The 22,785-nt window shown below is 57.6% G+C and overlaps 1 protein-coding gene across 6 annotated transcripts in view; it reads right to left on the bottom strand.

Moving 5' to 3' along the window:
• The window catches only part of LOC121044886 (protein AF-17), a 30,939-nt gene extending 8,355 nt beyond the window's left edge, over positions 1 to 22,584 (bottom strand). The window contains exons 1-20 of one of the 6 annotated variants that reach the window (XM_040497342.1): positions 22,388 to 22,584; positions 21,100 to 21,179; positions 20,579 to 20,633; positions 20,239 to 20,348; positions 19,183 to 19,286; positions 18,860 to 18,953; positions 16,399 to 16,557; positions 15,633 to 15,731; positions 12,932 to 13,157; positions 11,806 to 12,420; positions 11,175 to 11,362; positions 10,853 to 10,961; positions 9,587 to 9,653; positions 9,242 to 9,387; positions 8,527 to 8,724; positions 8,335 to 8,423; positions 6,872 to 7,221; positions 6,344 to 6,434; positions 4,986 to 5,336; positions 445 to 4,369 (exon numbers count right to left, since the gene is read on the bottom strand). In XM_040497342.1, coding sequence (XP_040353276.1) covers positions 4,328 to 4,369; positions 4,986 to 5,336; positions 6,344 to 6,434; positions 6,872 to 7,221; positions 8,335 to 8,423; positions 8,527 to 8,724; positions 9,242 to 9,387; positions 9,587 to 9,653; positions 10,853 to 10,961; positions 11,175 to 11,362; positions 11,806 to 12,420; positions 12,932 to 13,157; positions 15,633 to 15,731; positions 16,399 to 16,557; positions 18,860 to 18,953; positions 19,183 to 19,286; positions 20,239 to 20,348; positions 20,579 to 20,633; positions 21,100 to 21,179; positions 22,388 to 22,496 — 3,282 coding nt within the window. In that variant the 5' untranslated portion in view covers positions 22,497 to 22,584 and the 3' untranslated portion in view covers positions 445 to 4,327. Of the gene's footprint in view, positions 1 to 444; positions 4,370 to 4,985; positions 5,337 to 6,343; positions 6,435 to 6,871; positions 7,222 to 8,334; positions 8,424 to 8,526; positions 8,725 to 9,241; positions 9,388 to 9,586; positions 9,654 to 10,852; positions 10,962 to 11,174; positions 11,363 to 11,805; positions 12,421 to 12,931; positions 13,158 to 15,632; positions 15,732 to 16,398; positions 16,558 to 18,859; positions 18,954 to 19,182; positions 19,287 to 20,238; positions 20,349 to 20,578; positions 20,634 to 21,099; positions 21,180 to 22,387 lie in introns of those variants that run through there. The other 5 variants (XM_040497339.1, XM_040497341.1, XM_040497340.1 and 2 more) reach the window with 5 other exon arrangements.
• Between the last annotated feature and the right edge of the window lie 201 nt (positions 22,585 to 22,785).

Here is a 22,785-nt window from a genome sequence, read left to right as displayed (position 1 = left end):
CCCACCCCCCCCCGCCCCGCAGCCTCCCCGGCCCCCCCGGGGGCGTGTGGCGGGGGCCGTCCCGGCGTCCGCTCCGGTTGCTGCGTGCGCGCGGAGCCCCCGGCGGGGAGCTTCGCCTCCGCCTTCCTGGCGTCCCCGTGTGGGCGGGGACCTCCCGGGAGCCGGCCTCTCTGGCGGAGGCCGAGGCAGCGGCTCCGTCTCCTCACCCAGGGAACCTGCTTTTTCAACAGATTCCCGCCTGGCCCAGGCGTACACATCACGTCCCTGTGGGTGGGCACAGGTATTTGGGTCTTTGGAGCATACCGGTGCGCGAACTACTCATTCTAAGTGCTTAGAGAAATGGAACCGACCCCCCCCTGCCCCCGCCTCCCTCCCGAGGCTCCCACAGTTGGCACGCCCCTCCCTTTCCCTTCAATAAAGCCAGACAATGCAGGGGTCTTTGGATTTTTTTTTTTTTTGTAAAACATTCTTTTATTAAAAGAACAAGTGCTGTTTACGAACTGCCCTTCGTACAAATAACATCCGTTATACAAAGATACAAGATCCGGGTTATGCACAATTCCAGGCTCGGAAGTGAAAGGAGGGGGGCATTGCCTTTTGGGCTGAGGATATAAAGGAGGTTCTAGAAAGAATGTAAAAGGAGCCCCTGGGTTTGCAAACTCTGGCTTCCCCTCCCTGCTCCCCTAGGAAGGGTCTGCTACATTGAGACAGGCTGGGATGGACAGGGGGAAATGGGGCTGGGAGTCAGGGTTTGGGTCTCCAGTCCTGCCACCTGAGTCCCAAGTTGGGCTGGAGGAAGTGAACAAAGGACAATGAAGGCACCCCTCAGTCCCCAACTTTTCAGTAGATCAAGTCAAAGTGGTCGGGAGCTGGACACACTTTGATTCCAGATTGATGTGACTGGAGGGAGCCAGGGTACTGTGCCCTGCCCCCTCCACATTCCCCACTGAAGGGACCTTAATCCCTCTGGGCACCTCTCCCCAGGAAAAATACATTGAGATAGAGGAAAATTGGGAGCAAGCTGCCTACTCCTAACTTTGGCCCACCGCTCACCAGGGAAGATGCTCGAAGTTGGCCAAGGGGAGCCCGTGCCTCTGAAAAGTTGTCTGCATTTCCAGCTCAGGGGGGAAAGGGAAGTGTGGAGGTTACCCTTTCTCAGAGCTGGCCCCTGGCTCTGGCTCCCCTCACTTGCCTAGGCCTTCCCCAGGAGTACTTCCCTAGCCCTCAGTACAGGAATGGGTGGGGTGCTCTCGACCTCAAGGTTAGGGCACCAGGAGGCAGCAGCAGACCCAGGAGCCTGAGGGGAAGACACACACAAATAGGAAAAACTTAAAAAAAAAAAAAAAAAAAAAAGCAATCTTTAAAGTGTCATTGTCTATGGAAAGGATCCATCAGCTCTGAGCTAAGACAATCAGTGCTACATAGATACCCTCCCACCTGGGCACAGCCCTGCACTCACACACACAGGGACAGACAGACAGCCACATGGAGGTGGTGCAGTGGGGGGCAAGAGAGCCCAGGACCAGGAGGCCTGGGTCCTGAGGGCTGGTCCTGGCTCTGCCCCGAGCCCCTGCCCCTCCTAGGCTTGGAGCTATCACCTGTGAAGCAAGGAACTGGCTCAAACCACCCCTAAAGACAGGTCCCTTCCAGCTGTGACATTCATGCACCAGTCGTGACTTCGGAGCTGGACAGGGGTTCTGCATGCACAGCCCTCACACCTCCACACTGAGCGTGATTACACACGAAGCTCTGCTCATGCATTTTCAGACTTCATTTCCGCCCTGCAAACCACATCCTTTTGCTCTGCTAGGTAGAGATATACAAATCTGTGTCTTTTTCCCACTCCCCATCCAAATTCGTCCTGGAAAAAGGGACCAAGGCTGGGAAAGGAGGGTGAGGTCAGTATAGCCATTCCCCCTGCATTGGGACCCTGAAGATCTCCAGAACTTTCTTATAAAGCTCCCTCCGAAGAAGGAAATGTACTCTCTCTCTCATGCCCCTCTGTCCCAAACTGAGGGACAACAGCAATCCATACCCAGCCTGGGTCCCTTCTTCAAATCTAACCTACCTGGTGCTGCACCCCAGCCTGGGGAAAGCTGGAAAACAAAAGACTCTTGGAGATGAGAACCCCAGACTCTCGGGTGCTGGGAGGGAGGGGGGAGGTCTTGGTTCCAGTGCACTAAATCATAGGGACCTCTCACTCTCTGCCCCAGCAGCCTTGGAGCGGGTTTACTTTCCTCAGCATCCAGAACAGAAGTTGACTTCAGTTCTTAGAGGGCCGGCCTTGGGCAAGGGTGTGAGTGTGAATGGGCAACTCTTCTAAGAACCTCTGAAGGTTATTTTTCTTTTCAGTGGTTCGGGGGCAGGGAATTAGAGAGCTTAATAGATGAAGATGAATAAAATGCTGAATTCTATCGTTTCTTCCTAATTGATATTTAGCATTAATAAAAAGTGAGTATTTCTGAGGTCATCACAACTGCCTTCCCCCCTCCCCCCAAGCCCTTGCAAGTGCCTAAGAAATTGCCTCTGAAGGATTCCCACCCACCCCCTCCTTTATCAGCTCCCTAACATCTTACAAAGTCTTATCAACAGGAATATTAATATTATTTTCAGTATCAGAAAAAAACCAGTTGAGCAGCACAGGCAAAAATATATCTGCACTACGTTTCTGTCGTTGCCAAAAATATACACATCTTCTTTTCTTTATTTAAAAAAAAAAAAAAAAAACCAACAACAACAAAAACCCAAACGGAAACACACACAAAAAAATCCACACATGCAAACACTGACGAGACATGAGCTTCAGGGAAAGCTGGATAAGCCTTCTCCTGGCTCCAACCCCAGTGCAACTGAAACACAGACACAGGCTTCACCCTTGCCCTTCTCTCCTGGCTGCCCTACTGGCCCCTCACTCAGCCTTTGCCACCAAAGGCTCTGAGCAGGTGGGGGCTCTTTAAGGTGAGAATTGCCCCCACACCCTGAGGGGGGGAATAGCTGGTGGGTGAAGGGACAGTTGTCAGGTCAGCTCAAGCTGAAGGCTCCCCTGGTCGGTGGGGGCAGGAGTGGGGGTAGGGTGCAGGGGAGCAAGCTGGCTAATTCAGGGAGGGAGGTTTTCACTAAAGGAAGTGGCACTTTACCCCCCCCTCTTTGCCCCATCCCCCCATCCCTGGGACTCCCTTCGTGCCAGGGAAGCAGGACAGACCATCAGCGGCAGTGGGGGGGGGGGGAGAGGGGAGGTTTGAGGGGGCACTGAGACCATGTGGGGTCTGGGGGAGGGAAGGCAGGATATTACCCTGATTCAAAGCCCCCAGCCCCCGGTTACTCTCCAATATTGGAGTACTGTTCTGGTTTTGTTAACCATTCACGCCCCAGAAAGGGACCAAAGTTGGTGAGGTGGGGAGGGTGCAAACAGAAGCTGGGAGCCCCCTTCTGGTGCCGCCTCATCTGAGCACTGCTCCTATCCCTGCCCTCGGCTGCCCCAGGTCCAGGGGGAGTCAGACAGACAGACGCGAGCACACACACACACATACACACACGCACGCAGACACACATGCACAGGCTCACAGGCACACGCTCTCTGAGTCAGGCAGCTCCATCTTCCCACCCTCCGCACTCCTAAATCCAATAGTGCAAACAAGGGACAGGGCACTAAAGGGGGCTGGGCCTCCTCCCCTGCCCTTCCCCAGCCCGTCACTGGGGGCTCCAGAGAGGTGGGGAGGCCTGGGCTGAGTTTGATGCCATCCTGCCCCTTCCTCAGCTCCCTAGTCTGTGGGCTTTTACAAGCTCAGCTTGTAACCCTTGTTGGGGTGCAGGGGCAAGGGACCGGTGAGACACAGTCCAAGGGATCTCTTCTGCCACCTGCCCAAGTTGGGAAGAAACTGCAGGTAAAGCAGGACTACTCCTTTCCTAAGAGATTTCCGCGCAGGGGCAGGCCCAGGGCCTATCCCTCCCCGCCTCTCCCCACTCAAGTGCTGATCCATTTTATGTGGAAGGTCCAACCAACCCCCCACTTATGCCATGGCCCACTTTGCTCTTGGAGGACCTCAAAACATTTGCTGAGAGTGGGGGCTCCTAGGTGGGCTTGGAGCCTGTCCTCCCTCTGAGCCCCTCACAAAGGGGTCAGTGCAGAGGGAGAGGGGGCCAATGGAAGGGGCATCCCTCTCCGTCTCAGTCCTCGGCACCAGGAGCACCCCACACTCCCCAGGCCTCGGCACATGATCTGCGCTGAGCCTCTCCAGTGTCTGGGTGCAGGTGCCTGCTCCAGGCTAGGACCCCTCAGGCCAAGATCTGCCCCCTCCATCTGGGGGTCAGGAGGGGCTGGGTGGATTTAGCCTTTTTCCTGGTTGGCTGAGGTTCCTTTGTCAGCGGTCTGGAAAGAGAGGAAGGGAGGCTGGGGGTTTAGGAGGTGTCTGGTCCTAACACCCAGTTGAGAACAGCTGCCTGGGTCAAGGAAGCTGTTGTAGGGTACAGTGAGGGAGCCCCGCTGAAGCCCCTGCCCTGGGCTCTTGGGCTAACGTGTTCTTTATTTCGTGGGTGTTCGTGTGTGTGGGAGGGGGGGAAGCGGGGAGGGGGGGCAAGTTGCCCTGCACAAGGGCACCCAGCTAAGCAGGTAAGTTCCAGCCAATACCAGCACCCTGGGCTCTGCCTGTATACCTTAAGAGGAAAAAGAGAGGACCTTTCTCCAAATGGGCCACCCAGAGCATCATCTTTTTCTAACTGGTCCACTCAGAGAAGAAACAGACTTTTCTAACTGGTCTTCCCAGAGGAACACTATTTTCTAATTGGTCCTTTTTCTGTTAGCCCATGCTCAGAGTTTATCGTGGATCTAGCCCAAGCCCTGGGGTCTGGGGCAGGGCACTTTGCTGGCCTAGGGGTAGTTTCCTTCCTCCTTCTGATGACACATCTAATGATGTACCTTCTGATGTTCCACCTCTGCCCATCCCGGAGAAGGGAGACAGGAGGACGGCCTTGGGCCCCCTACTCACCCCTCCTTTGGGACCACTGCCGTCCGCCCCCGACAGGCTGAGGAAGGGGTTGGTCTGGGCAGTGAGGACTGGAGGTCCGCCCGCTGCTGCTACTGCTGCGGCCGCAGCTGCTGCAGCCATGAGACTCGTGTTGTTGCCAAGCGAGGGAGCCACCAGGGCTCCGGCGGGCAGCAGAGGTGGGGCAGACGCCGTGGGCAGCAGGCCAGGGGTGCCCGCGGACAGCAACGGGGTGGAGCTTCCTGCCAGCAGGCTGGCCATGGGCAGCTGGGAGCCCCCGGCCATCTGCAGCCGCTGCAGCTCCCGCTTCTGCTGGATCTGCTGGATCATCTGGTAGACAACAGTCTGGTGTTCCTGCAAGGGGGCCACACCACTCATGGGCCAGTGGTCCCCAGGGCTAGCTTGCCCTGCTTGGCCCAGGCCCCATCCCATCACCCTGGAACTATGAGGAAGGAGACCTGGGGGACCGTCAAGTTTCTGTTTCCATCTCCCTACCTGGGGACTCAAATCTTCCCATCTGGATCAGAAAGCAGTCACTGCCATCAGTGTTTGGCAACTGGGGCACTACTGGCCAAGTGCTGGAGGATGTTTTAACATCCTTGGCCCCACCCCCTCACTGAATCAGTTACTGTTGTTACGACAACCACAAACGTCCTAGGGGTGGCACGACCCCAAGTTGAGATATAACTAAGCTAGGTCAATAGTATTCCAGCCCCCCCAAATTTTGTTTTGTTTTGTTTAAGACTCATTTATTTTTGCTTTAAATAGGCAAGGCATTTTCAGTGTTCCAAAAACCAAAACAAAATATCAAGGTTTACCTTAAGAGATCTTGCCCCCACCCCTGTTCCCATCGGGCCCCTATAGGTAACCAGCTGAATTGGTTTCCTGTGTATCTTTCTAATGTTTCTCTAGGGGAAAATGATTATGTTTTCTCTTTTTTCAACTCTCTCCTTTTTAAAAGGAAGAACTCCTTTTCTCCACAGGAAATCTTAGCAGAACCCAGCATGTAAGACAGACCCAAAAGGGGCTGCTCTGGTTGAGAGGGTGTCACCTGCTCAGCCACAGACCCTGAAGATCCCCCTGAAGATCCTTGGGGCTGGGATTGGAAATGCTCAGTAACTGAGGACCCACCACCCTCCAGACCTTGTCACTAGGACGTTATCTGGGGCCACTGGAGCACCCCTTCCGCAATGCCCAGGGCCCTGAGAGCAACCCTCATCCCCTTTGCCCCCACATGCCCCACAGGGGCCCAGCCTGGGGCTGCCCTCCCTCCTTCTATGCCGGCCTGGCCCAGGCTGGCCCAGCTCCTGACATGGGCCCTCCCTACGGAGCTGGAGCAGGCTGGGAGGGGCGGGCATTACCGGGGTCAGCTGTGGGGAGGCCAGGAGCTGTTGGAGCTGCTGAAGCTGCTGCTCTTGCTGCTGCAGGAGATGTCTCTGCTGCTCGGTTAGGCTGAGACGGGGGGACAAAACACACACTATGGAAAGGGGCAGGGACATATGCCTCCCCCCTCCCCGCCAAGTTCCCGGACTCCCTCAGACCCAGGTGGAGAAAGGCAGGGATGTGCGGTTTTGGAGGGCTAAAGAGAAACAGAGCGAGTTCAGATACTGCCCTGGGAGGGATACAAGTCAGATGGAAGAGCTTTCCCAAAAGGGAAATCAAGATTGGGGGTGCAAGAAAGAAACCGGCGACTTTGTCCCTGGAGAGCTACCATCCAGAGGGCACTCACATCTAACATCTGGGGAGTACCTGGGACCAAGAAGTGACTAGATTCTATACCTTGTGAGACTGGAGAACATTTTTCCTTTAAGGGGGACTGTGGGTGTTTGGGGGAGTCCCTCCCAGAGCCAGCCTCCCCGTTCCCTTCCCCAGGCTGAGCTCTCCCTCACCTGTTAAGACAACCTGGCAGCTGCAGCGTGGGGGCCCCGCCAGCCTGGCTCAAGCCCGCAGGGTTGGGGGCGGCAGCCCCATTCAACCCCCCCAGGAGCCCATTGAGGGGCAGGGCCCCGCTGCCCGCCAGCCCCCCCAACAGCCCCTCAGCCATGGGCATGGCCCCCAGTCCCGCTGCCCCCGGTGCCCGACCCAGCCCGTTCTGCGGCTGGGGCGGGAGCGGGGCAGGGGCCCCGGGCAGGGCCAGGGGCAGAGTAGCAGGGCTCTGCTGGAGCAGGGGCAGCGGTGGGGGCGTGCTGTGGAAGGACAGCGACGAGCTGCTGCGGCTGGGGCAGCCTGAGTGTGGGTCCTGGGGAGGGAGGGGGAAGGGAGGGGTCAGAGGGGCAGGGGGCCAGCATGACCTCTCTGGCCCCCGGCCCAGCACCCACCAGCATTCTCACAGAGCACAGCCCCCCTCCACCTCACCCAGCAGAGCCACCCAGGAGAGAGAAGCAAGGCCCAGGGATAAAGGCTAAGAATCCAAAGAGTCCTTCACAAATCACGTTTACAAATCACTTCCTGGGGGCCCAGCACCCCTTGCAATCCTGGTTTAATCATGAACAGTGACGATGGTGGTGGCCATCTAGCGAACCAGAGCCAGGGTTCAATGTGTGACCTGTACCATCTCGTTATTCCCACACGTGGGTGAAGCCATTGATTCTTAGACAGGCTCTGTTAACTCTGCAGGCAGGAGAGCAGTGGCTGGAGTGAAAGGCTCAGGTTCAAACTCTACGGTCCACAATTCAATGGCTTCACTGGCTTCTGTGTTAGTTTACTCACAATGTGGGGGTGATGACAGTCCCTACTCCACAAGGTTATTGTGAGGGCTAAACAAGCCCATGCTTTGAAAGCCTCAGCACAGGACGTGATTTCAGAGGGCGAGTGTGTCATTAATATTCGCTATGATGATGACGGTGATTGCGCAAGTATGTTAAGAAGCCAGTTCGATTCCAGTAGCAACCACCACATAACAATAGCGACCGGTACCCCAACCCCCACCAATTACACAGGGATTGTTTTGCGTGAGGCACTGTGATAAGCCCTTCGCAAATACTTCTCAGGGGCCTTCCCTAACCACCTCATAACTCCAGAAGAACCCCACCCCCACTCTTCCTCACCACCCTCAAATTATTTCCATTTTAGCCCCTTTCCTGGTTCGTGATTATCATTTTCTTGGATTTACAGTCTACCTTCAGGAGCAGGACTGCGTCCATTTTGCTCACTGATTGCGTAGCCAGTGCCTGGCATCAAAAGTAGGCACCTCATAATCATTATTTATTGAAGGAATGAACGGATCAGTCAACCAATTGCTCGGCCAATCACTTCACTGCCCAGCCTCCAATAGCTGTAGGGTGGAGATGAGACCAGAAGGCCCTGGCGCTTCCCCTCCTGCCCCCCCCTTGCCTCTCCCCGCGGCGCCCACCTCGGAAGACGTGGACAGAGAGTTGTCCAGGCCAAGGCTGTTCTTCCCCGGGGGGCTCTTGCTGGTGCTTAAGGAATCGCTGCTGCCGGCTGAGAGAGGGGAGCAGGGAAGGAGGTCAAGGGCTGGAATCAGGGCCACGTCGCATCGCCCGGCAGAGGCCCCTACTCCCAGACTGGGTGGGAGTCCCCTTACCTTGGGGAGGCAGGCCATAGGGCCCAGGGACTGGGCCGTTGGCGGCAGGCAGGGCGGCAGGCAGGGCGGGGAAGGGCACAGAGAGCTGCACGTTGAGAATCTGCAGCCGCTCCTTCTTGGCCGTCAGGCTCAGAATCTGTTCCTGAAGCCGCTGGTTTTCCTTCTGCAGCGCGTGCAGTGCCTTCAGCATCTCCACGACTGCGGAGAGAGGGTGAGAGCGCCTGAGCCCGCAGGCCTGGAAACGGGAGGCCAGGCCTGGGGGCGGGGCGAGAGAACCGGAGGCGGGGCCTGGAGGGCGGGGCCTGGAGGAGGAAATCGGTCTGAGACCTAAAAAGAGAAGGCAAGGCGCCTGCCGGCGAGACTTGGGTGAGCTCGGAGAGGCGGGACCTCGGGAGCCGGAGGTGTGAGGACTGGGGGCGGGGCCTGAGGTTCGCGGGTAGAAGCTGTGATAAGGGTTGTGAAGGCCGGAGGAAGTTGGAGCATAGGAAGGTAAGGGCCAGGAGGCCGCGGGGGCCGAAGGCGGGGTGCACAGGTGGCGGGTCCAGGTGCGGGGCCTAGCAAAGGTTAAATACAGATCAGGCCCGGGTAGCCAAGGGTTAAGGCCGAGGCGGGGCCAAATGCGGAATCTTAAAAGGTCTGGGGACCTCGGAGAAAAAGGTGACCGAGTCTGGGGGTCCTAGGGCAGGTCTCCCAGCCCGGCTGCACCCCTCCTCACTGTTGACACCGGCCTCGCCGTCGCCCTGCTTCTCCAACAGCTGCTCCATGTTAGTTGTTCCGGGGGCTGCTGGGTCTAATTGGCTGCCCCCGCAGGATGCAGACGCTGTCTGGTCAAAGAGTGCGGGGAGGCTGCTGATGGGGGACCTGGGGTCAGAAGAGAAAACCAGGGTTAGGCTTACCTCACGTCCCCACCCCTGTCTCCCTCCTCCTCCCTCAGGGGTTCCAGTCGTCCCCTTTTGGACCCCACCCTCTCCTGGCGCCCTTCTCTCCGCCCTCTCCTCCCCTCAGTGTCCCTCCAGCCCCGCTCCCAGCCCCTCCCCCAAGCCGCCGCCCCCTCCCTCACATGGAAGACAGACTCTCCTGGGGGGAGGTCCCCCGACACCGGAAGCTGCAGTCCTCCAGGTCTGGCTCTTGGAAGGAGAAGGGGAGCAGGGATCAGCGGGGAAGGGGTGCCGTCGGCCTCACGGTCCCCGCCTGGGAAGTGGTGCGGGATCTGGGACTTTACCGCACACCCCTTTCCCCCAGCATCTCCCCCAACCCCAGACTGGCAGTTCTAGCTCTTAAGACGCTGGTAGCCCTGGTTTAGAAACCTGGCCCCTTGGGAGGCACAGCCAAGGGATCTGGTCTCTTCCCCTTTCTCTAGGCACAAAAGCGGCCGCTGCCTGGCTTCTTTTGGAACCCCCTCCCAATTTCTTTCCTGGTGTTTTCAGGGTTATAGAAATTCGGGGTCTACACAGTCTTGGATTGAACTTGGGCCCGATACTTGCTATGTGACCTTGGGCTTGAAACTAATATCTCTGAATTGGTTGTGATGAAGATTAAAAATAAGGTAATAAATGTGAAGTGTTAGCTGTCCTGCAGCAAGCCCGTAATAACTGTAGCTATTATAGTTTTGTGCGACTTTTCACATTCATAAACTCACAAGTTGGGTTGCCAAACCATTTTGTTGGGCCACAGAATTCCAATGTGCGGTTTGGAAAATGTAGTCACCCTGCGCTGTCGGGTCATTAATTCTGGAGTCGGATTCGGCCCCTTTTAGAAAGTTTACCTGAACTGGCGGCCGGGAGGTAGGCTCCGCCCCCTAACCGGCCAGGTGGTGTCTCTGTGCCAATCAGCTCTCTGGGGCTGGGACAACTCTCCCGGGAGAGGGAGGGGCGCTTGTGATCCTCCCCCTTAACTCCTAAATACCCGGAGAGCAGGCTGCCCAGCTAGTGGACTCCCTAGACGCCCATCCCAAGGACTTACTAAGAGGCCAGCGGGGAATTACGCTGCAGTGACCAGAGAACGGGGCTTGAAGTCAGGACCAGAATTGAGCTCCAGCTCTGCCCTTCTCTACTTGAACTGCCTTGAGCAAGTCATTAAGCCTTTTTCTTCTGTGAGATGGAGCAGTAGTAATTAATTCTGCCAGGTCCTACCCGTCCCATCAGGGGATTTTAACGTGAAAGTATACCCTGGTTTGCTGTGTGTGGATTTTTTTTTTTCAGGGTGGGCAACAGCCAGAGGGAGGGGGCAGCCAGAAAGCCCTCCCATCCTTTCTGGGGTGACATGCAGGTGACAGGTGCCCCTTTGGTCTTTGGGAAGAAAGGGGAATGGGATCAGAGACACGTACCTGTGTGGCTGCTCTCGGCCTGGGTGAGGAGGGGGTTAACGGCACCCATGGGGGTTCCAAAGATGTGGGTAGAAGGAAGGCTAAAGGTAGAGCCAGCCAGAGAAAACACCTGAGGGAAAGGAGGTATAGTCCAGCCTGGTGGTTATTCTTGGATCTAGGGCACAACTGTGTCGGGGGAGGAGGGGATCAGGTAGGTGTACTGGGGAGGAGAGAGGGCCAGTGAGAGGAAGACATTCTCAATCTCTCCCATGGAGACCTGGGGTCCTAGGCAGCCTGTCCCCCACATGTCTAGGGATGGAGGAGCCCAGGAGTAAGGCCTCACCTGAGTGGTGGAGATAGAAGCAGAGGAGGAGGGGAGGGTGCTGGTGAATGGGGAGCGGCTGAGGCGGGGCAGGGCCGAGGTCCCTGGGGGCCCCAGCAGGCTGGAGGAGAGGGGGGTGCTGCAGACAGCTCGCAGCATTCCACCACTGCCGCCGTGGGAGATGGGGTCCTTATTACTGGTGTAGATGCCTACAGGCAGAAGGAGGACACAGAGGGAAGCTTAGTCACCATTCCCCCTCGCCATTCCTCCACCAGGTGGCTGGGGCAGCCCCTCCCCAGAGAGAACACTCCCCTGGGTCTGGCCACACACAGCAGTCTAATGCTCTCGCTACAAAGATGTCACATCTGCCTGTGACGTCTGCTTGATGTACCTGCTTATTAGACTGCCCTGCCCAGACCTGGGGGAGTCCTGGCTTTTCTATTAGGTAGGTCCTATTGGCAGTCTACCCCAAACTCTCTCACTACAAGCCTGCAGATGATGGGTATGGGGGAGTGTCTTGGAGGTGACTCTCTCTTCCCTCCTTTATCTCTGTCTTTTGGAGCAGTTTCTATCATTTCCCTCTCACTGCACGTTTATGCCTCTGTTCCCTCGCTAGACTGGCTGGGCCCTGAGATGTCCAAGGGTCACTAACCTGCCCCTAGCAGGGGAGACTCCAGGCTCAGGCTGGGAAGGCTCCCTGAAGGCCCAAAGGTGCGGGAAGCCAGACCACCCAGGCCAGAGCTGACCAGGGAACCTCCGGAGAAGGGTGAAGCAGCAGTGGCAGTAAAGCCAGCCAGCTGGGCACTGGGCAGCGAGGGAGCAGCTGGACCCCCAGCCCCCTCCTTGTTCCGGCTGCCCTTGGGACGTCCTGGTCCATGTCGGCTCCTCTTGCTAGCTTTGTGCTTCTTCTCCTTCAGGCCTGTCTCGGGGGTCTCCTCAGCAGGTGCAGGGGCAGCACTCAGTGTGGGCATCCGCTTGTGGGTGCCTGCTGAGGCCCCGGACCCTGACACGTGGGGAGACTTATAGTCTCCAGGGGACGGGGCCCGGGCCCGGCCCGAGCTGGAGGTGGTGGTGGAGAAGCGCATGATGGGCCCAAAGCCAGAGAAGACCACCTTCTGCTCAAAGAGATCAGCCTTGGGGGGCTCAGGGGCTGAGGGAGAGGGGGGAGCCGAAGGGGTGGGGGCTGCGGGCTTGGAGTACTTGTCCTCCTCTGGCTGCTCCAACTTGGGGAATGCCGAAAAGTCGGGAGAGCTCTGCAGGGACGAGACTGCACAGAGGGAAAACTGAGTTACAGCTGGGCCCCATGTCCCTCCCACCCCACTCCCAAGGGCGCTAGCTGGAGAGAGCTCTGGGCAGGGATTGGGGAAGCCACCGTTCCTGTCCCAGCTCTGCCGCTGTCTCTATGTCTTGGGATGAGGGTCCCCAGCTCCGGCTTTCCCACATGTGATAAAAGAGAAGGAGAAGAACTCCTGCCTAACTGATCTCACTGTACTGTAGAGATTATAGGAGATCATTAGTGTTGACACTTTAAAAATGGCACCTTATGGCACAAGGGGATAACAAGTGCATACTGTTAGGGCAGCAGAGGAGTGGGACCTGAGAGGGACCGGCTGGGGGGTGGGGGTTGGAGAGGAGTCATTTGGTGGGGATCTCCCATCTTTAACCAATTTAAGAAGCAAATGAGATGCAAACCAGTATGCAGAGGCCCTTGCTAGAGAAGCTCTGGGCTGGCTGAAGGCTGTCCCACCCCCAGCTTCCTCCAGGATGCCCACACTCACCTGCAGGCTGGAAGGGCCCCCCAGAGGAGGAGGAAGAGGAGGAGGAAGAGGAGGAGGAGGAAGAGGCGGAGGTGAAACTGCTCACACCTTTCCCACTGCTCAGTTTCTTCCCCTTGTGACTCAGGCTATGGCTGGAAGACTTTTTCCCCTTCGAGTCCCTGCTGCTCTCAGAGGTCTCCTGAGTGCTGGCCTCATGGTGGGAGGAGGAGGAGGCTGAGGAGGGGACCTGAGAAAGGAGGAGAGGGAAGGCTCAAGGCCCGCTGTCCCTGCTCACCCAAACCCGGAAGTGGGGCAGGAGAACACAGGGCTCAGGCTCTACAGGGAGAGCCCAAGTTTGCTTTGGAAAGGACTTGTGGGTGGGGAGCCCAGAACAGGGAAGTGGGTGTGAGGAGAGAGGAGTTGGTCTATCCTTCACCTGAGGCAGAGGAGAGTGAAAATAGTCCCCAAGCCTGTACTGATGTGCCCATCTGATCATTCATCCTTTCAAGAAACGCTTAGTGGTGCCAAGAGGGCTGGACTTGGATGGGCCTGTGCTGGGGAGAGGGACCACTGCCCCGGCCCCATCCTTGAGGCCTCCAGTCACCACCCTGCCCTCCCCGCACACCCTGAGCTGCAGCCCAGTAGATACCCCATTTCCTGGCCACGCTTGTGCCCCTCCTAAACCACCTGAGCTCGCAGTGCCCAGCCCTCTGCCAGGACAGCCTGGCTTCGCTGTCCATGGAAAACTTCTCATCCTTCCCAATTCAACTTGGAAGTTCATGAAATTCTTCCATGGGGCCACCTGGATCCCTGGGGTGGACCCAGTCACTCTTGTCCCTTAGTTCCAGAGCTCTGTGCACTCACATCAGCCACGTCAACAGTTGCCACACTGTTCTGAAATACACAGTCCCCGTGTCCGAGGCTTCCAGCAACCCCTCTGAGGGCAGCAGGGTACTGGCTGGAGGAGCATGGGCTCTGGGGTCAGGCAGAGCTGGCTATGAGCCTCGTGGGCTCTACCATCGACTGCTGTTACGTTATTCGGTCTCTCAACCTCGCTGAGCTTGTGTCCTTACAAGACCAACTATACCTCTTTGGAGAGTCACGAGGAGCACAGAGCCAGATACGTAGTATGGGGTCAATAATGATGATGGCTCTGATGCCAGTGGCTGCTGTTATTATACCGCAGAGACAGTGTCCTGTGGTAGGTTAAGAGTACAGGCCCTCAAGACTGCCACTCCACTACTTACTAGCTGTGTGCTCTTAGGTAAATTACTTAACTTCTCTGTGCCTCAGCTTCTTCATTTATTGGACAAGGTTAAAAAAAAAAAAAACAAAACACCTAATTCATTGGATTACTTTAAGGATTAAATGAGCTAATAATCCCCACGTACTCCTTCCATCCCCCTGTTCTAGAAGTGACATTGGCATGTGGTGAGTGAGTGAGTTAAGGCTTCGTATTACTGCCAGGGATGGTGCGTTTCCTCCTGGTAGAGGAAGGAGGGGTATTTACTACTAAATACCTCCAGGTATTTAGTACATGAACAAATGCTAGAGGAAGGATGGATAGGGCGATGAGAGCCACCCTTCCCTGGGTGGAGGCCTGGTCTCTGTCTTCCTCTTTGTTCTTTTCAACAGCTGGAGTTCTGAAGGGAGCCAGATGTGGTTCTGAGAGCAAGGGAGGAGAGGGGCTAGGGGGAGGGGTAGCTGAAATGCTGGGGTGGGTGGAGGGGGATGGGCAGAATGCTCCTACATGTCCAAGGGGACAGCTGGCCACTGGGGACTCCCATATCTCTGGCCATATTTCCACCTGCGTAAAGGCCCCAGGGAAAGGTCAGAGGGCAGGAATGACAAGCTTTTCCAGGTGAGCCCTGGAAAGCAGGCTGGGAGGGGGTTACCGGGAGGGACAGTTGCCACAACATCACCCTGGAAACCTGACACCTGAGCCTCCTGCTAAGATGCCCAGAGCTCCGCCAACCTCCTAAGGCAGGTGGAGGTGAGTGGGTCATAGTGGTGACAGGAAGAAGCAGCTTTTCTCCAGGCTCCTGTGCTCCTTCTGTGGGTGGGTGGGTTGTGGGGGGCGGTGGCTGGAAGGAGGGGAAGGAAGGGCTGCTCTGGCTTGGATTAGCGACTCCCTAGCCTCGGGTAGGGCCTGCCGGTTGCTCCTCCAGATGTTGCCCATTTCTGGAGACAGGCCTGACATACGAAGCCCTGGGAAGGGTGGGAAGAGTGGGGGTTTTGGGGTGCTGTCCATGGGCCTGCCCCATGCCACCATGGATTTCGGTTGGGAGCCAGGCTCTGGGCAGGGTCCTGATGTGGGGGAGGGGGGAAAGCGAAGGGGTCCTCTCTGCCTATCTCTGGGGAAATGGGCCCCAGAGCTTGGGAGAACCAGCTTGAGTATGGTGCCCGCAGACAACAGCCCAGGGCTGAGGCTCTGTCTGGACAGAGGCAGATGTAAACATCTGGCAGCCAGCAGGCAGGGCAGCACCCCCCACCCCACCCCACCCCTACCCTCCTGGTTGGTCAGTGGTTGGTGGGGCTGAGCAGCACAGGCACCCGCTGGGCTAGAATAGGGGAGTGGAGAGGGGTGGGGTGGGGTGGGCAGTAGAGGCACATTAACCAGAAGCTGCTGAGGCAGTGCCCACAGTCCCTGGCTCACTCTGACCCTCGCGGCGTACCTCCCTCCCCTACCGTGGCCGTTCCTTCTGGGTGTGGGCAGCAGTACCTTGTCAGCAGTGGGGACCACAGGCGGGGTGAGGATGCTGGGGGGTGACTCAGGCCGCTTCTTGTGCTTCTGTTTAAGGCGTTCTTTGTCCTTTCGACTCTGGGGAGGGAGAAGTGACCAGATACAGGTTGTGGGGGACAGTCTGGGGGAGGATAAACATGACATGTGCATGAGGAGAGGGGTCGCCTCTCAGGGATGGGCTTTGTGGGCATCATCTCCCCCTGTGGAGGGACTGGGGGACTTAGGCTGGAGGAGATCGGCTCAGGCAGGTCACTCTGAGAGCCAACAGCCCCTCCCCCTCATCCTCACTGCTTGCTAAAAATAGCCTGTCCCATTATCACGCCAGGGACACAGAGCACCACACACATGAGCGTGTACCTGTGAGGGTGTCCACCTGGGGCGTGGAGCCGTGCAGAGGGTTGGGGACCGGGTGCACCGTGATGTATGGCGCGAGGGGACATACAAAACTGGGCTGACACACGGCTAGACTGTGGAGGTGTCTGCAAACGTGCAGGGCCATGTGTTGAGGGCTTGGGAGACACTGTCACGTCACGGGGAGGACATGGAGATACGGAGAGCCCCAGAGAAGCCACGCCCTCATCTTACCCTCCATGCCCCTCCTGTGTCACTTTCTCAGCCTCCTGCTGGCCCTCAGTGGCCCCAGAGGAAGGAAGGGGGCACAGGGGCACCTTGTGGTAGCTTCTTAAAAAAGTTATGTGTTTGCAAGTGTGGGCAGGAGGGGGGGAGGAAGAAGACATTTATTTACCTTCTTCTGGCCCCTTTCATGGTGGGAAGGGTGCTTCTCCTGCTGGGTGGACGGAGAGGCTGACCGGCTTCTCCGGCCAGCAATAAAGCCGCTGCCACCTGCCCCTGTACCACCGCCTCCTGCTCCTCCGCCACCCCCGCTGGCATGCCGGGATGTCTTCTGGGGAGAGAATAGAGACGAAATGCCAAACCCTCCTTTCGATAGCTTAGGAGAAGATTCCTGAAAGTCAAATGATCCCGGGGGCCAGTTCTTCCCACCCGCCTTGTCACTAAAAGGACCTTGTATCTTCAGTGATGCTCTGCTCAGCAAAAGGCATTCTCTAGCCTTAAATGCCAGCACTTCCCAAGCTGGCTTATCCAATGCAGATTCAGCAGCCAAGGCCCAGAAGAGCTAGAGGCGTCTTGGCCCCAGCAAGGTACCACTGGAGGTAGGACGAGGACCTGGGGCTCTTATTTTCCACCCTCCTCTTTCCAGGGTGCCTCTCGACCCATCTCAGGCAGCCTGAGTCATGGCCCAGGTCTGCCTCTTTCTCTGGGGTAGAGGACAGAGGGGGGCCCTCATGGGGAGTCCCTGCTCCCCTGAACCCCATACCCCTCCTCCCCACCAGCCCAGACACTTCCCTCCAGCCATCAGCTCTTTCTCTCTTCATCCTGGCCCTCCCCCTCCACCAAACACAGTGGTTCCTTCCATCCCAAAGGACCTGATGCCCCTAAGAAGGGGGAAGTAAACATATGCAACAGCAAAGACCCAGATACATGATCCTCGTGCTGCCTCTCCCCCCAGCCAGGGCCTGCCGCCTCCTTCCCTTCACTGCTGATGACTGCCCCCTGCCTGACAGCTTCACCTGTGCCAGACTTGCAGGTGTTTCCTCTAAGGTCACCCACTACCTCCCAACTGCCAAATCCAAGGACTGATTGCAGGCTCCGTCCCACCCGGTTGCTCCCCCGTGGTGGGTACTGTGCCTACCTCGCCAAGCACTAGACTCTCCCCTTCACGGACTCCATCACACCTTGCCCCACCACGTCCTGCTGGGCACTTGAGGATTCCAGCCCAGCCTTCTATACTTGGGCCTGCCACCACTACCCTGCCTGGGGGACAGACAGCCACCAACACCGAACATCCCCATTTGGCACCTCCTATTAGCCACACTGAGCTCCCTACCTTGTCCTAAGTCATCATCGAACCCTGAAACCAAGGTGACCGTATGATTTATGATCCAAACCAGGATACTTTTGAAAACAAAAGGGGGAACTATTAATAATTACACCGGGGTGACGGGCATGAAATGGAACTATCGAGGCCAGAACAGGACATGCCAACCCTACAGAAGGCCACTGCACCCCCTGTTCATAGCATTCCCAGGTGTCCAAGCACTGAGAGCCAGGATCCTACATAGTACCCTGAAATCCTCCTTCTCAGCCACCCCCACACGTGAGCCTGTCTACCTAGAAATCATTCTAGAGTCCAGCCTCACCCCTCCAGCCCTGCCCCCCCCTCCCCTTCTCACAGCTGTCTCCCAGCCGCCAGCCTCAGCCCTTCGGATCCAGCTTCACAGTGGCTTGCCAGGGCAATCTTCCTAAAAAACAAACCTGATCATGTTACCCTCCTGCTTACGAGCCTGTGGCCTGGGGGTGAGGTCCAAGCTGCATTCCCAGTCCGGCTGCAGCCTCCCTTGCCAGGATACCCCCTAGTTTCTGGAACATACAGGTCTCTCCACAAACATGGAATAGAACCCCTCCTCCAGCCTCTCCTTGGGCCCCTGAAGCCTAGGGCAGAAGCAAGCCCCGCTCCGGCCCTGCCTGAGCATCCAGTCATCTCCTGCCTCATCCTCACCAAGCACCGTGTTCTGTTCACAAGTTCTCTTTTCCATCTCAGGACTTTGCCCATGCCAGTCCCTCCCCCTAGGACTCATTTCTTTCTGTCTTTGCTTGGCAGGTCCCCAAGGAGCTTGCAAGTCAAACTGTGTGTTCTGATTCCCACACACTAGCTGTGGGATGTTGCACAACCTAAGTGTGGGTCTTAGTTTACTCATCCGTAAATTGGAACGATACGGTACACCTAGTTCTTCGGGTTGTGGGGAGGACCACACAAAATGACACACGGAGAGAGCTGAGACAGAGGCTGGGGCACAGTAACCCCCTTGGATGTCGGCTCTTACTGCTTCCACCTCCACTCAGCTCAAATACTGCCTCTTCCTTAAAACCTCCCAGGCTCTGACAGGCAGAGTCTGAGCCTTGTCTTCTGGAACGGACTGCCTGGTTCAGCCCTCTTTCGCCCACCTCGGGCTGGGCTTCAATCTGTTCCTTATCCAGTGGCATGCTCCTCGGGGCAGACACTGGGTTCCTTCCACCTTTGTCCTACCAGTGCCAGGCACCGGCCTGGCCCAGAGCCCACACCCTCTAAAGCTGACTTAGAGGGTATGGCTGACTGACCCACTCGTGCCCTGGCCGAGGAGACTCACCATTTTGCTGAAGTGGTATTTGCAGTAGCCGCAGTACTTGACGTTGTCTACCTCCAGCACTTCCTCCTCGCACAGCAGGCCTGCCATTTGGGCACTAACCGGAAAAAGGTCAGCCTGAGAAGGGTGTGGCCACAGACCAGACCAGCCGCCTTCTCCCCACCCTCCGGGACCACCGCTAGGGTGAGGCCCAGACCATCTGGCGAAATCACCGCCATCACCACCAAAGAGACAGTTGTCCATGGCAAACCTCGGAGTGGGTCGGTGCGGCCGGCCAGGGATCCCGGAGAACCCTGGAGGGGGTGCGGGACGGGCAGGGGTCTCACCAGGTGACGTGGAAAGCTTGCCGACATCCATGGCGGTTACAGGTCATACAGGCTCCTGAGGCTGCCTTGCTCTCCCGGCCCTGCTCCTCGCAGATGTAGCAGGTCTGCAGGACACAGTGCAATTGTCCCCTCCTCCCTTCTACCTGAGGGATCCCTTGGTCTTCTCCTCCACTCTATTCTCTCCCCCGTGATCCTAGGTCGGTGCCATCCAGTGGGAGATTTTGCGATGATGGAAATTTTCCCTACCTTGCTGTCCAATACAGTAGCCACGAACCACACAGACTACTGAACAGCTGACAGGCGGCTCGTGTGACTGAGGAGTTGAATTTTAAATTGTGTTTAATTTCAATTAGTTTACATCACCACGTGTAGCCGGTGGAGACTAGATTGGATGGCACCGTCCTTGGGCGGGGAGCCCTGGAAGGCCGGGGACTATGTCTGCCTTGCTCACAGGGAGCTTATGCCCACCTCTGGGACTCTGCACATTGTTCCTTCTGCCTGGACCTGGAACCCCATCCTCCTCAAGGCTGGCCTCAGCCTAAATGTCGCTTTCCCTGACCGATTTATCTGATGTAAGTGCCCCCACCCCACCCCACAAGGTATTTATTTCAGTACCTTGTTTGTTTTTTTCACAGCACTTACCACAAACTGCATTTTTTTTTTATTTGCCTGTTTATTGATATTTACAGCCTTCCCACACAGAAGTGCGGGTTCCATGGGGCAGGGACCACATCTGTTTTGAGTACCTCAGCCCAGGTTCGGCACATAGTAGGCACTGAGTAAAACGTGTCCAGCCAATGAGCAAGTGAACTGCTTGCTAAGGTCCACCCACTGGACCGTGCAGTATTACCGCAAGGGAGGCTACTGCTTCACTTTGAGCCCCAGAGCATAAGCACGTGCCAGTCAGTGGCAGGTGCCTACCCATCTCCTGAGTCCCCCCTTCGGCTGGACAGAATCAAAGGACACTGGATGGAGAGAGAGAAATGGAGGGACCCAAGGACGGTGGGCCGGGGCGCGGAGCGGGGTTTGGTACAGGGCGTGACGCGGGCAGCTGACCTTGTTGAAGCGATCGTGAGGCACGTACTGCAGCACGATGGGCTCCATGGTGAGCACGTTGGCAAACTGCACCTCCGGGATGTAGAGGGCACATACCACGTGGGCCCAGCCTGGGGTGGCGGGGGGCTGGCCTCAGCTGCCATGGCAAGCCTCAGACCCTGGCCCCTCACAACCCCACACTGCGGACAGTCCCCTCCTCCACAGCCTTCCCATCAGACTCCAACCTCCATCCCCACCCTGCCCCCCTCCCCCCTGCAGTCCACTCCTGACTTCCCAGACCCTGCTCAGGGGGCCTTGCTGACCTCAACCGATGAACTCTGGGGCTCAGGGACCCCCTCACCTCCATTATCAGTCCTCTTCAATGCCCCGTCTTTGTGTGGGCACAGCTCACACCTCTGCCAATGCAAGGGGGCACAGGGATTTGGAGGGGGGTTCCAAAAAGGAGTGGGGGATCTGCTGAGCTGGGCCCTTCCTCAACACACTCAGAGGGCCCCAGGACGAAATAAGCTGTCTACGGGGGATGTGTAGGGATCTGGAAGAAACGGGGTTGCCCATGAGTGGTAACTGTCGGAGATGAGTGATGGGGACAGGAGGTTCGTTGTAGTATTCCCTCCACTTTTGCACATGTTGGAAACTTTCCATAATAAAAAGTTCAAACAAACTAACAAAAATAAAAAGCTCAGTGCAGGAGGTGGCGCAGAGTGAAGGATGAGCTGCGGGAGAGCTGGGTTGGTGATAGATGTGCAGGAAACAGGAAGTCCTGTGTGACAGTCCCACCCCAGCCTCAGCCTCAGCGTCCCCTAGTTTAACTGGGAGGAGACGCTCAGGTGTACAGAAGTGGGGAGGGAGTCTCAAACTCACCACCCTGGCTGCTCGCTCCTGAGATTCACATTTCCGGCAGAACCAGGGTCCCGTTGGCACCTGGACGATGCCATAGCAAGCTGGGGGTTGCGGAGAAGAATTGCCAAGTCAGCCCTGGTTTTTCCCAGAGCAACTGGGGGAAGAGGGTAACTCTAAGGGTTGCGTGGTGGGGGGGGGGTTGTTGTTCCCCTGTCTGGAGTCACTCACTAGACAGCAGGACCACAAGGAATGCCCCACAGCACATGGCCAGCTTTCAACCACACAACCAAACACTCCTGGCAGGGGTGAGAAGTCTGAGCCCTTGACCTTAAACTTCTAGACGACTCCCTACCCCATGCTCTTTCTGGACCTGTTTCCCAACTCCTGCCTGGGAAGAGTCCTCATCATCAGGAATAGAGGAAACCAGAGGGACAACATTTACAACAGTCAAACACGTTTTGTTATGGGGAGGGGGGGGGGCATTTCTTAAAGGGCCAGTAAGAGAAGAGGTGGGGAAGTAGGGGGTCCAGGGACCTCATCTTAAGCCTGTAACTGTAATAGGTACAGGTCAAAAGACAAGGCCAAGGGCAGGTGCAAGTGCAGGTAACCAATAGGAGAGTGGCGGGAAGAGCGGGCAGCGATAGCATTAAGGGCTGTCCCGGGAAGGGGGGGGGGGGCAGCTGGCTGTGCCAGACAAGCCGGAGATGCCAGCCTGCGCCCTCGGCAAGACTCCTCAAGGAGTTAACTCCCGAACCATGTGCTGTTGGGGGAAACTCCAAACCTCCCTCTTCTCTTCCCGGCCCCCTGCACAACCTCGCTCCTATCCGCAGCTCTTCCCGGAGGATTTTAGGAGTCCCTTCTCCCCTGGGACCCTTCTCCTCCCTTCCCAATTCCGCTCCTCCCAGTATCCGGAAGCGGGAGGGGGGGATGACCCCCCCTTGACCTCTCCCTCCGGGAGCCGGGACCAAAATAACCGGGCGGGAGGGGACACCTCGCAGGTAAACATTCCCCCAGCAGCCCCGACACTGGCGGTGTGGGGCGCCGAGAGTGCACTCACTGCCCCCTAGTCTGTCCCCAAACTCCCTCAACTTGGGGTGGGGGGCGCGGGACTGGAACAATAGGCAAGAAAACAATGCCTGACCCGGTCCTCCAGGACCGGGCGGGGGGAGCCCCCTGACGCCTCCCTTCCCTTCAGGTGGGGTGGGGGAGGGGCGCCCGAGCCCCAGGAGGTCCCCGGAGGGCGCGGCCGGGGGCTCCCTGCTCGCGCCGCCCCCGGGGTCCCGCCGCCCCCCGCGGGCCACCCCCGTACCTTGGTGGACAGCCACGCTGCACGCGTGCCCATCACAGTAGACCAGCGGGTTCTCGGCCCAGCCCCTCTCGTCCGAACATACGCAGCAGCCTCCTACCATCTCCTTCATACTCCCATGAGCTCCCTCCGGGGCTGGGGCGGGGGGCCGGCCGGCGGGGGTCGGGGGTCAGGGGGGGAGGGAGGGAGCGGGGGGCCGCGCGCCTCCTCGCTCCCTCCTCCTCCTCCTCCGCCGCCGCCGCTTCTTTTCTTTGCCTCCTCCTTCCTCCTCCTCGGCGTCCTCCTCCTCCTCCTCCTCGCTCGCTCTGTCTGGCCGCCCCCCCCGCCGTGCTCTCGCCCTCATGCCCCGACGGGCCCCCCCCCCCGCAACAATGAGACCCGCGCGCCGGGTTCGCCCCCTC

Source organism: Herpailurus yagouaroundi, unplaced genomic scaffold, assembly GCF_014898765.1.
Source record: "Herpailurus yagouaroundi ecotype Mexico unplaced genomic scaffold, PumYag 189, whole genome shotgun sequence".
Lineage (NCBI taxonomy): Eukaryota > Metazoa > Chordata > Mammalia > Carnivora > Felidae > Herpailurus > Herpailurus yagouaroundi.
The sequence above is the reverse complement of the archived record's forward strand: the minus strand, read 5'-3'. Positions and strand labels throughout refer to the sequence as shown.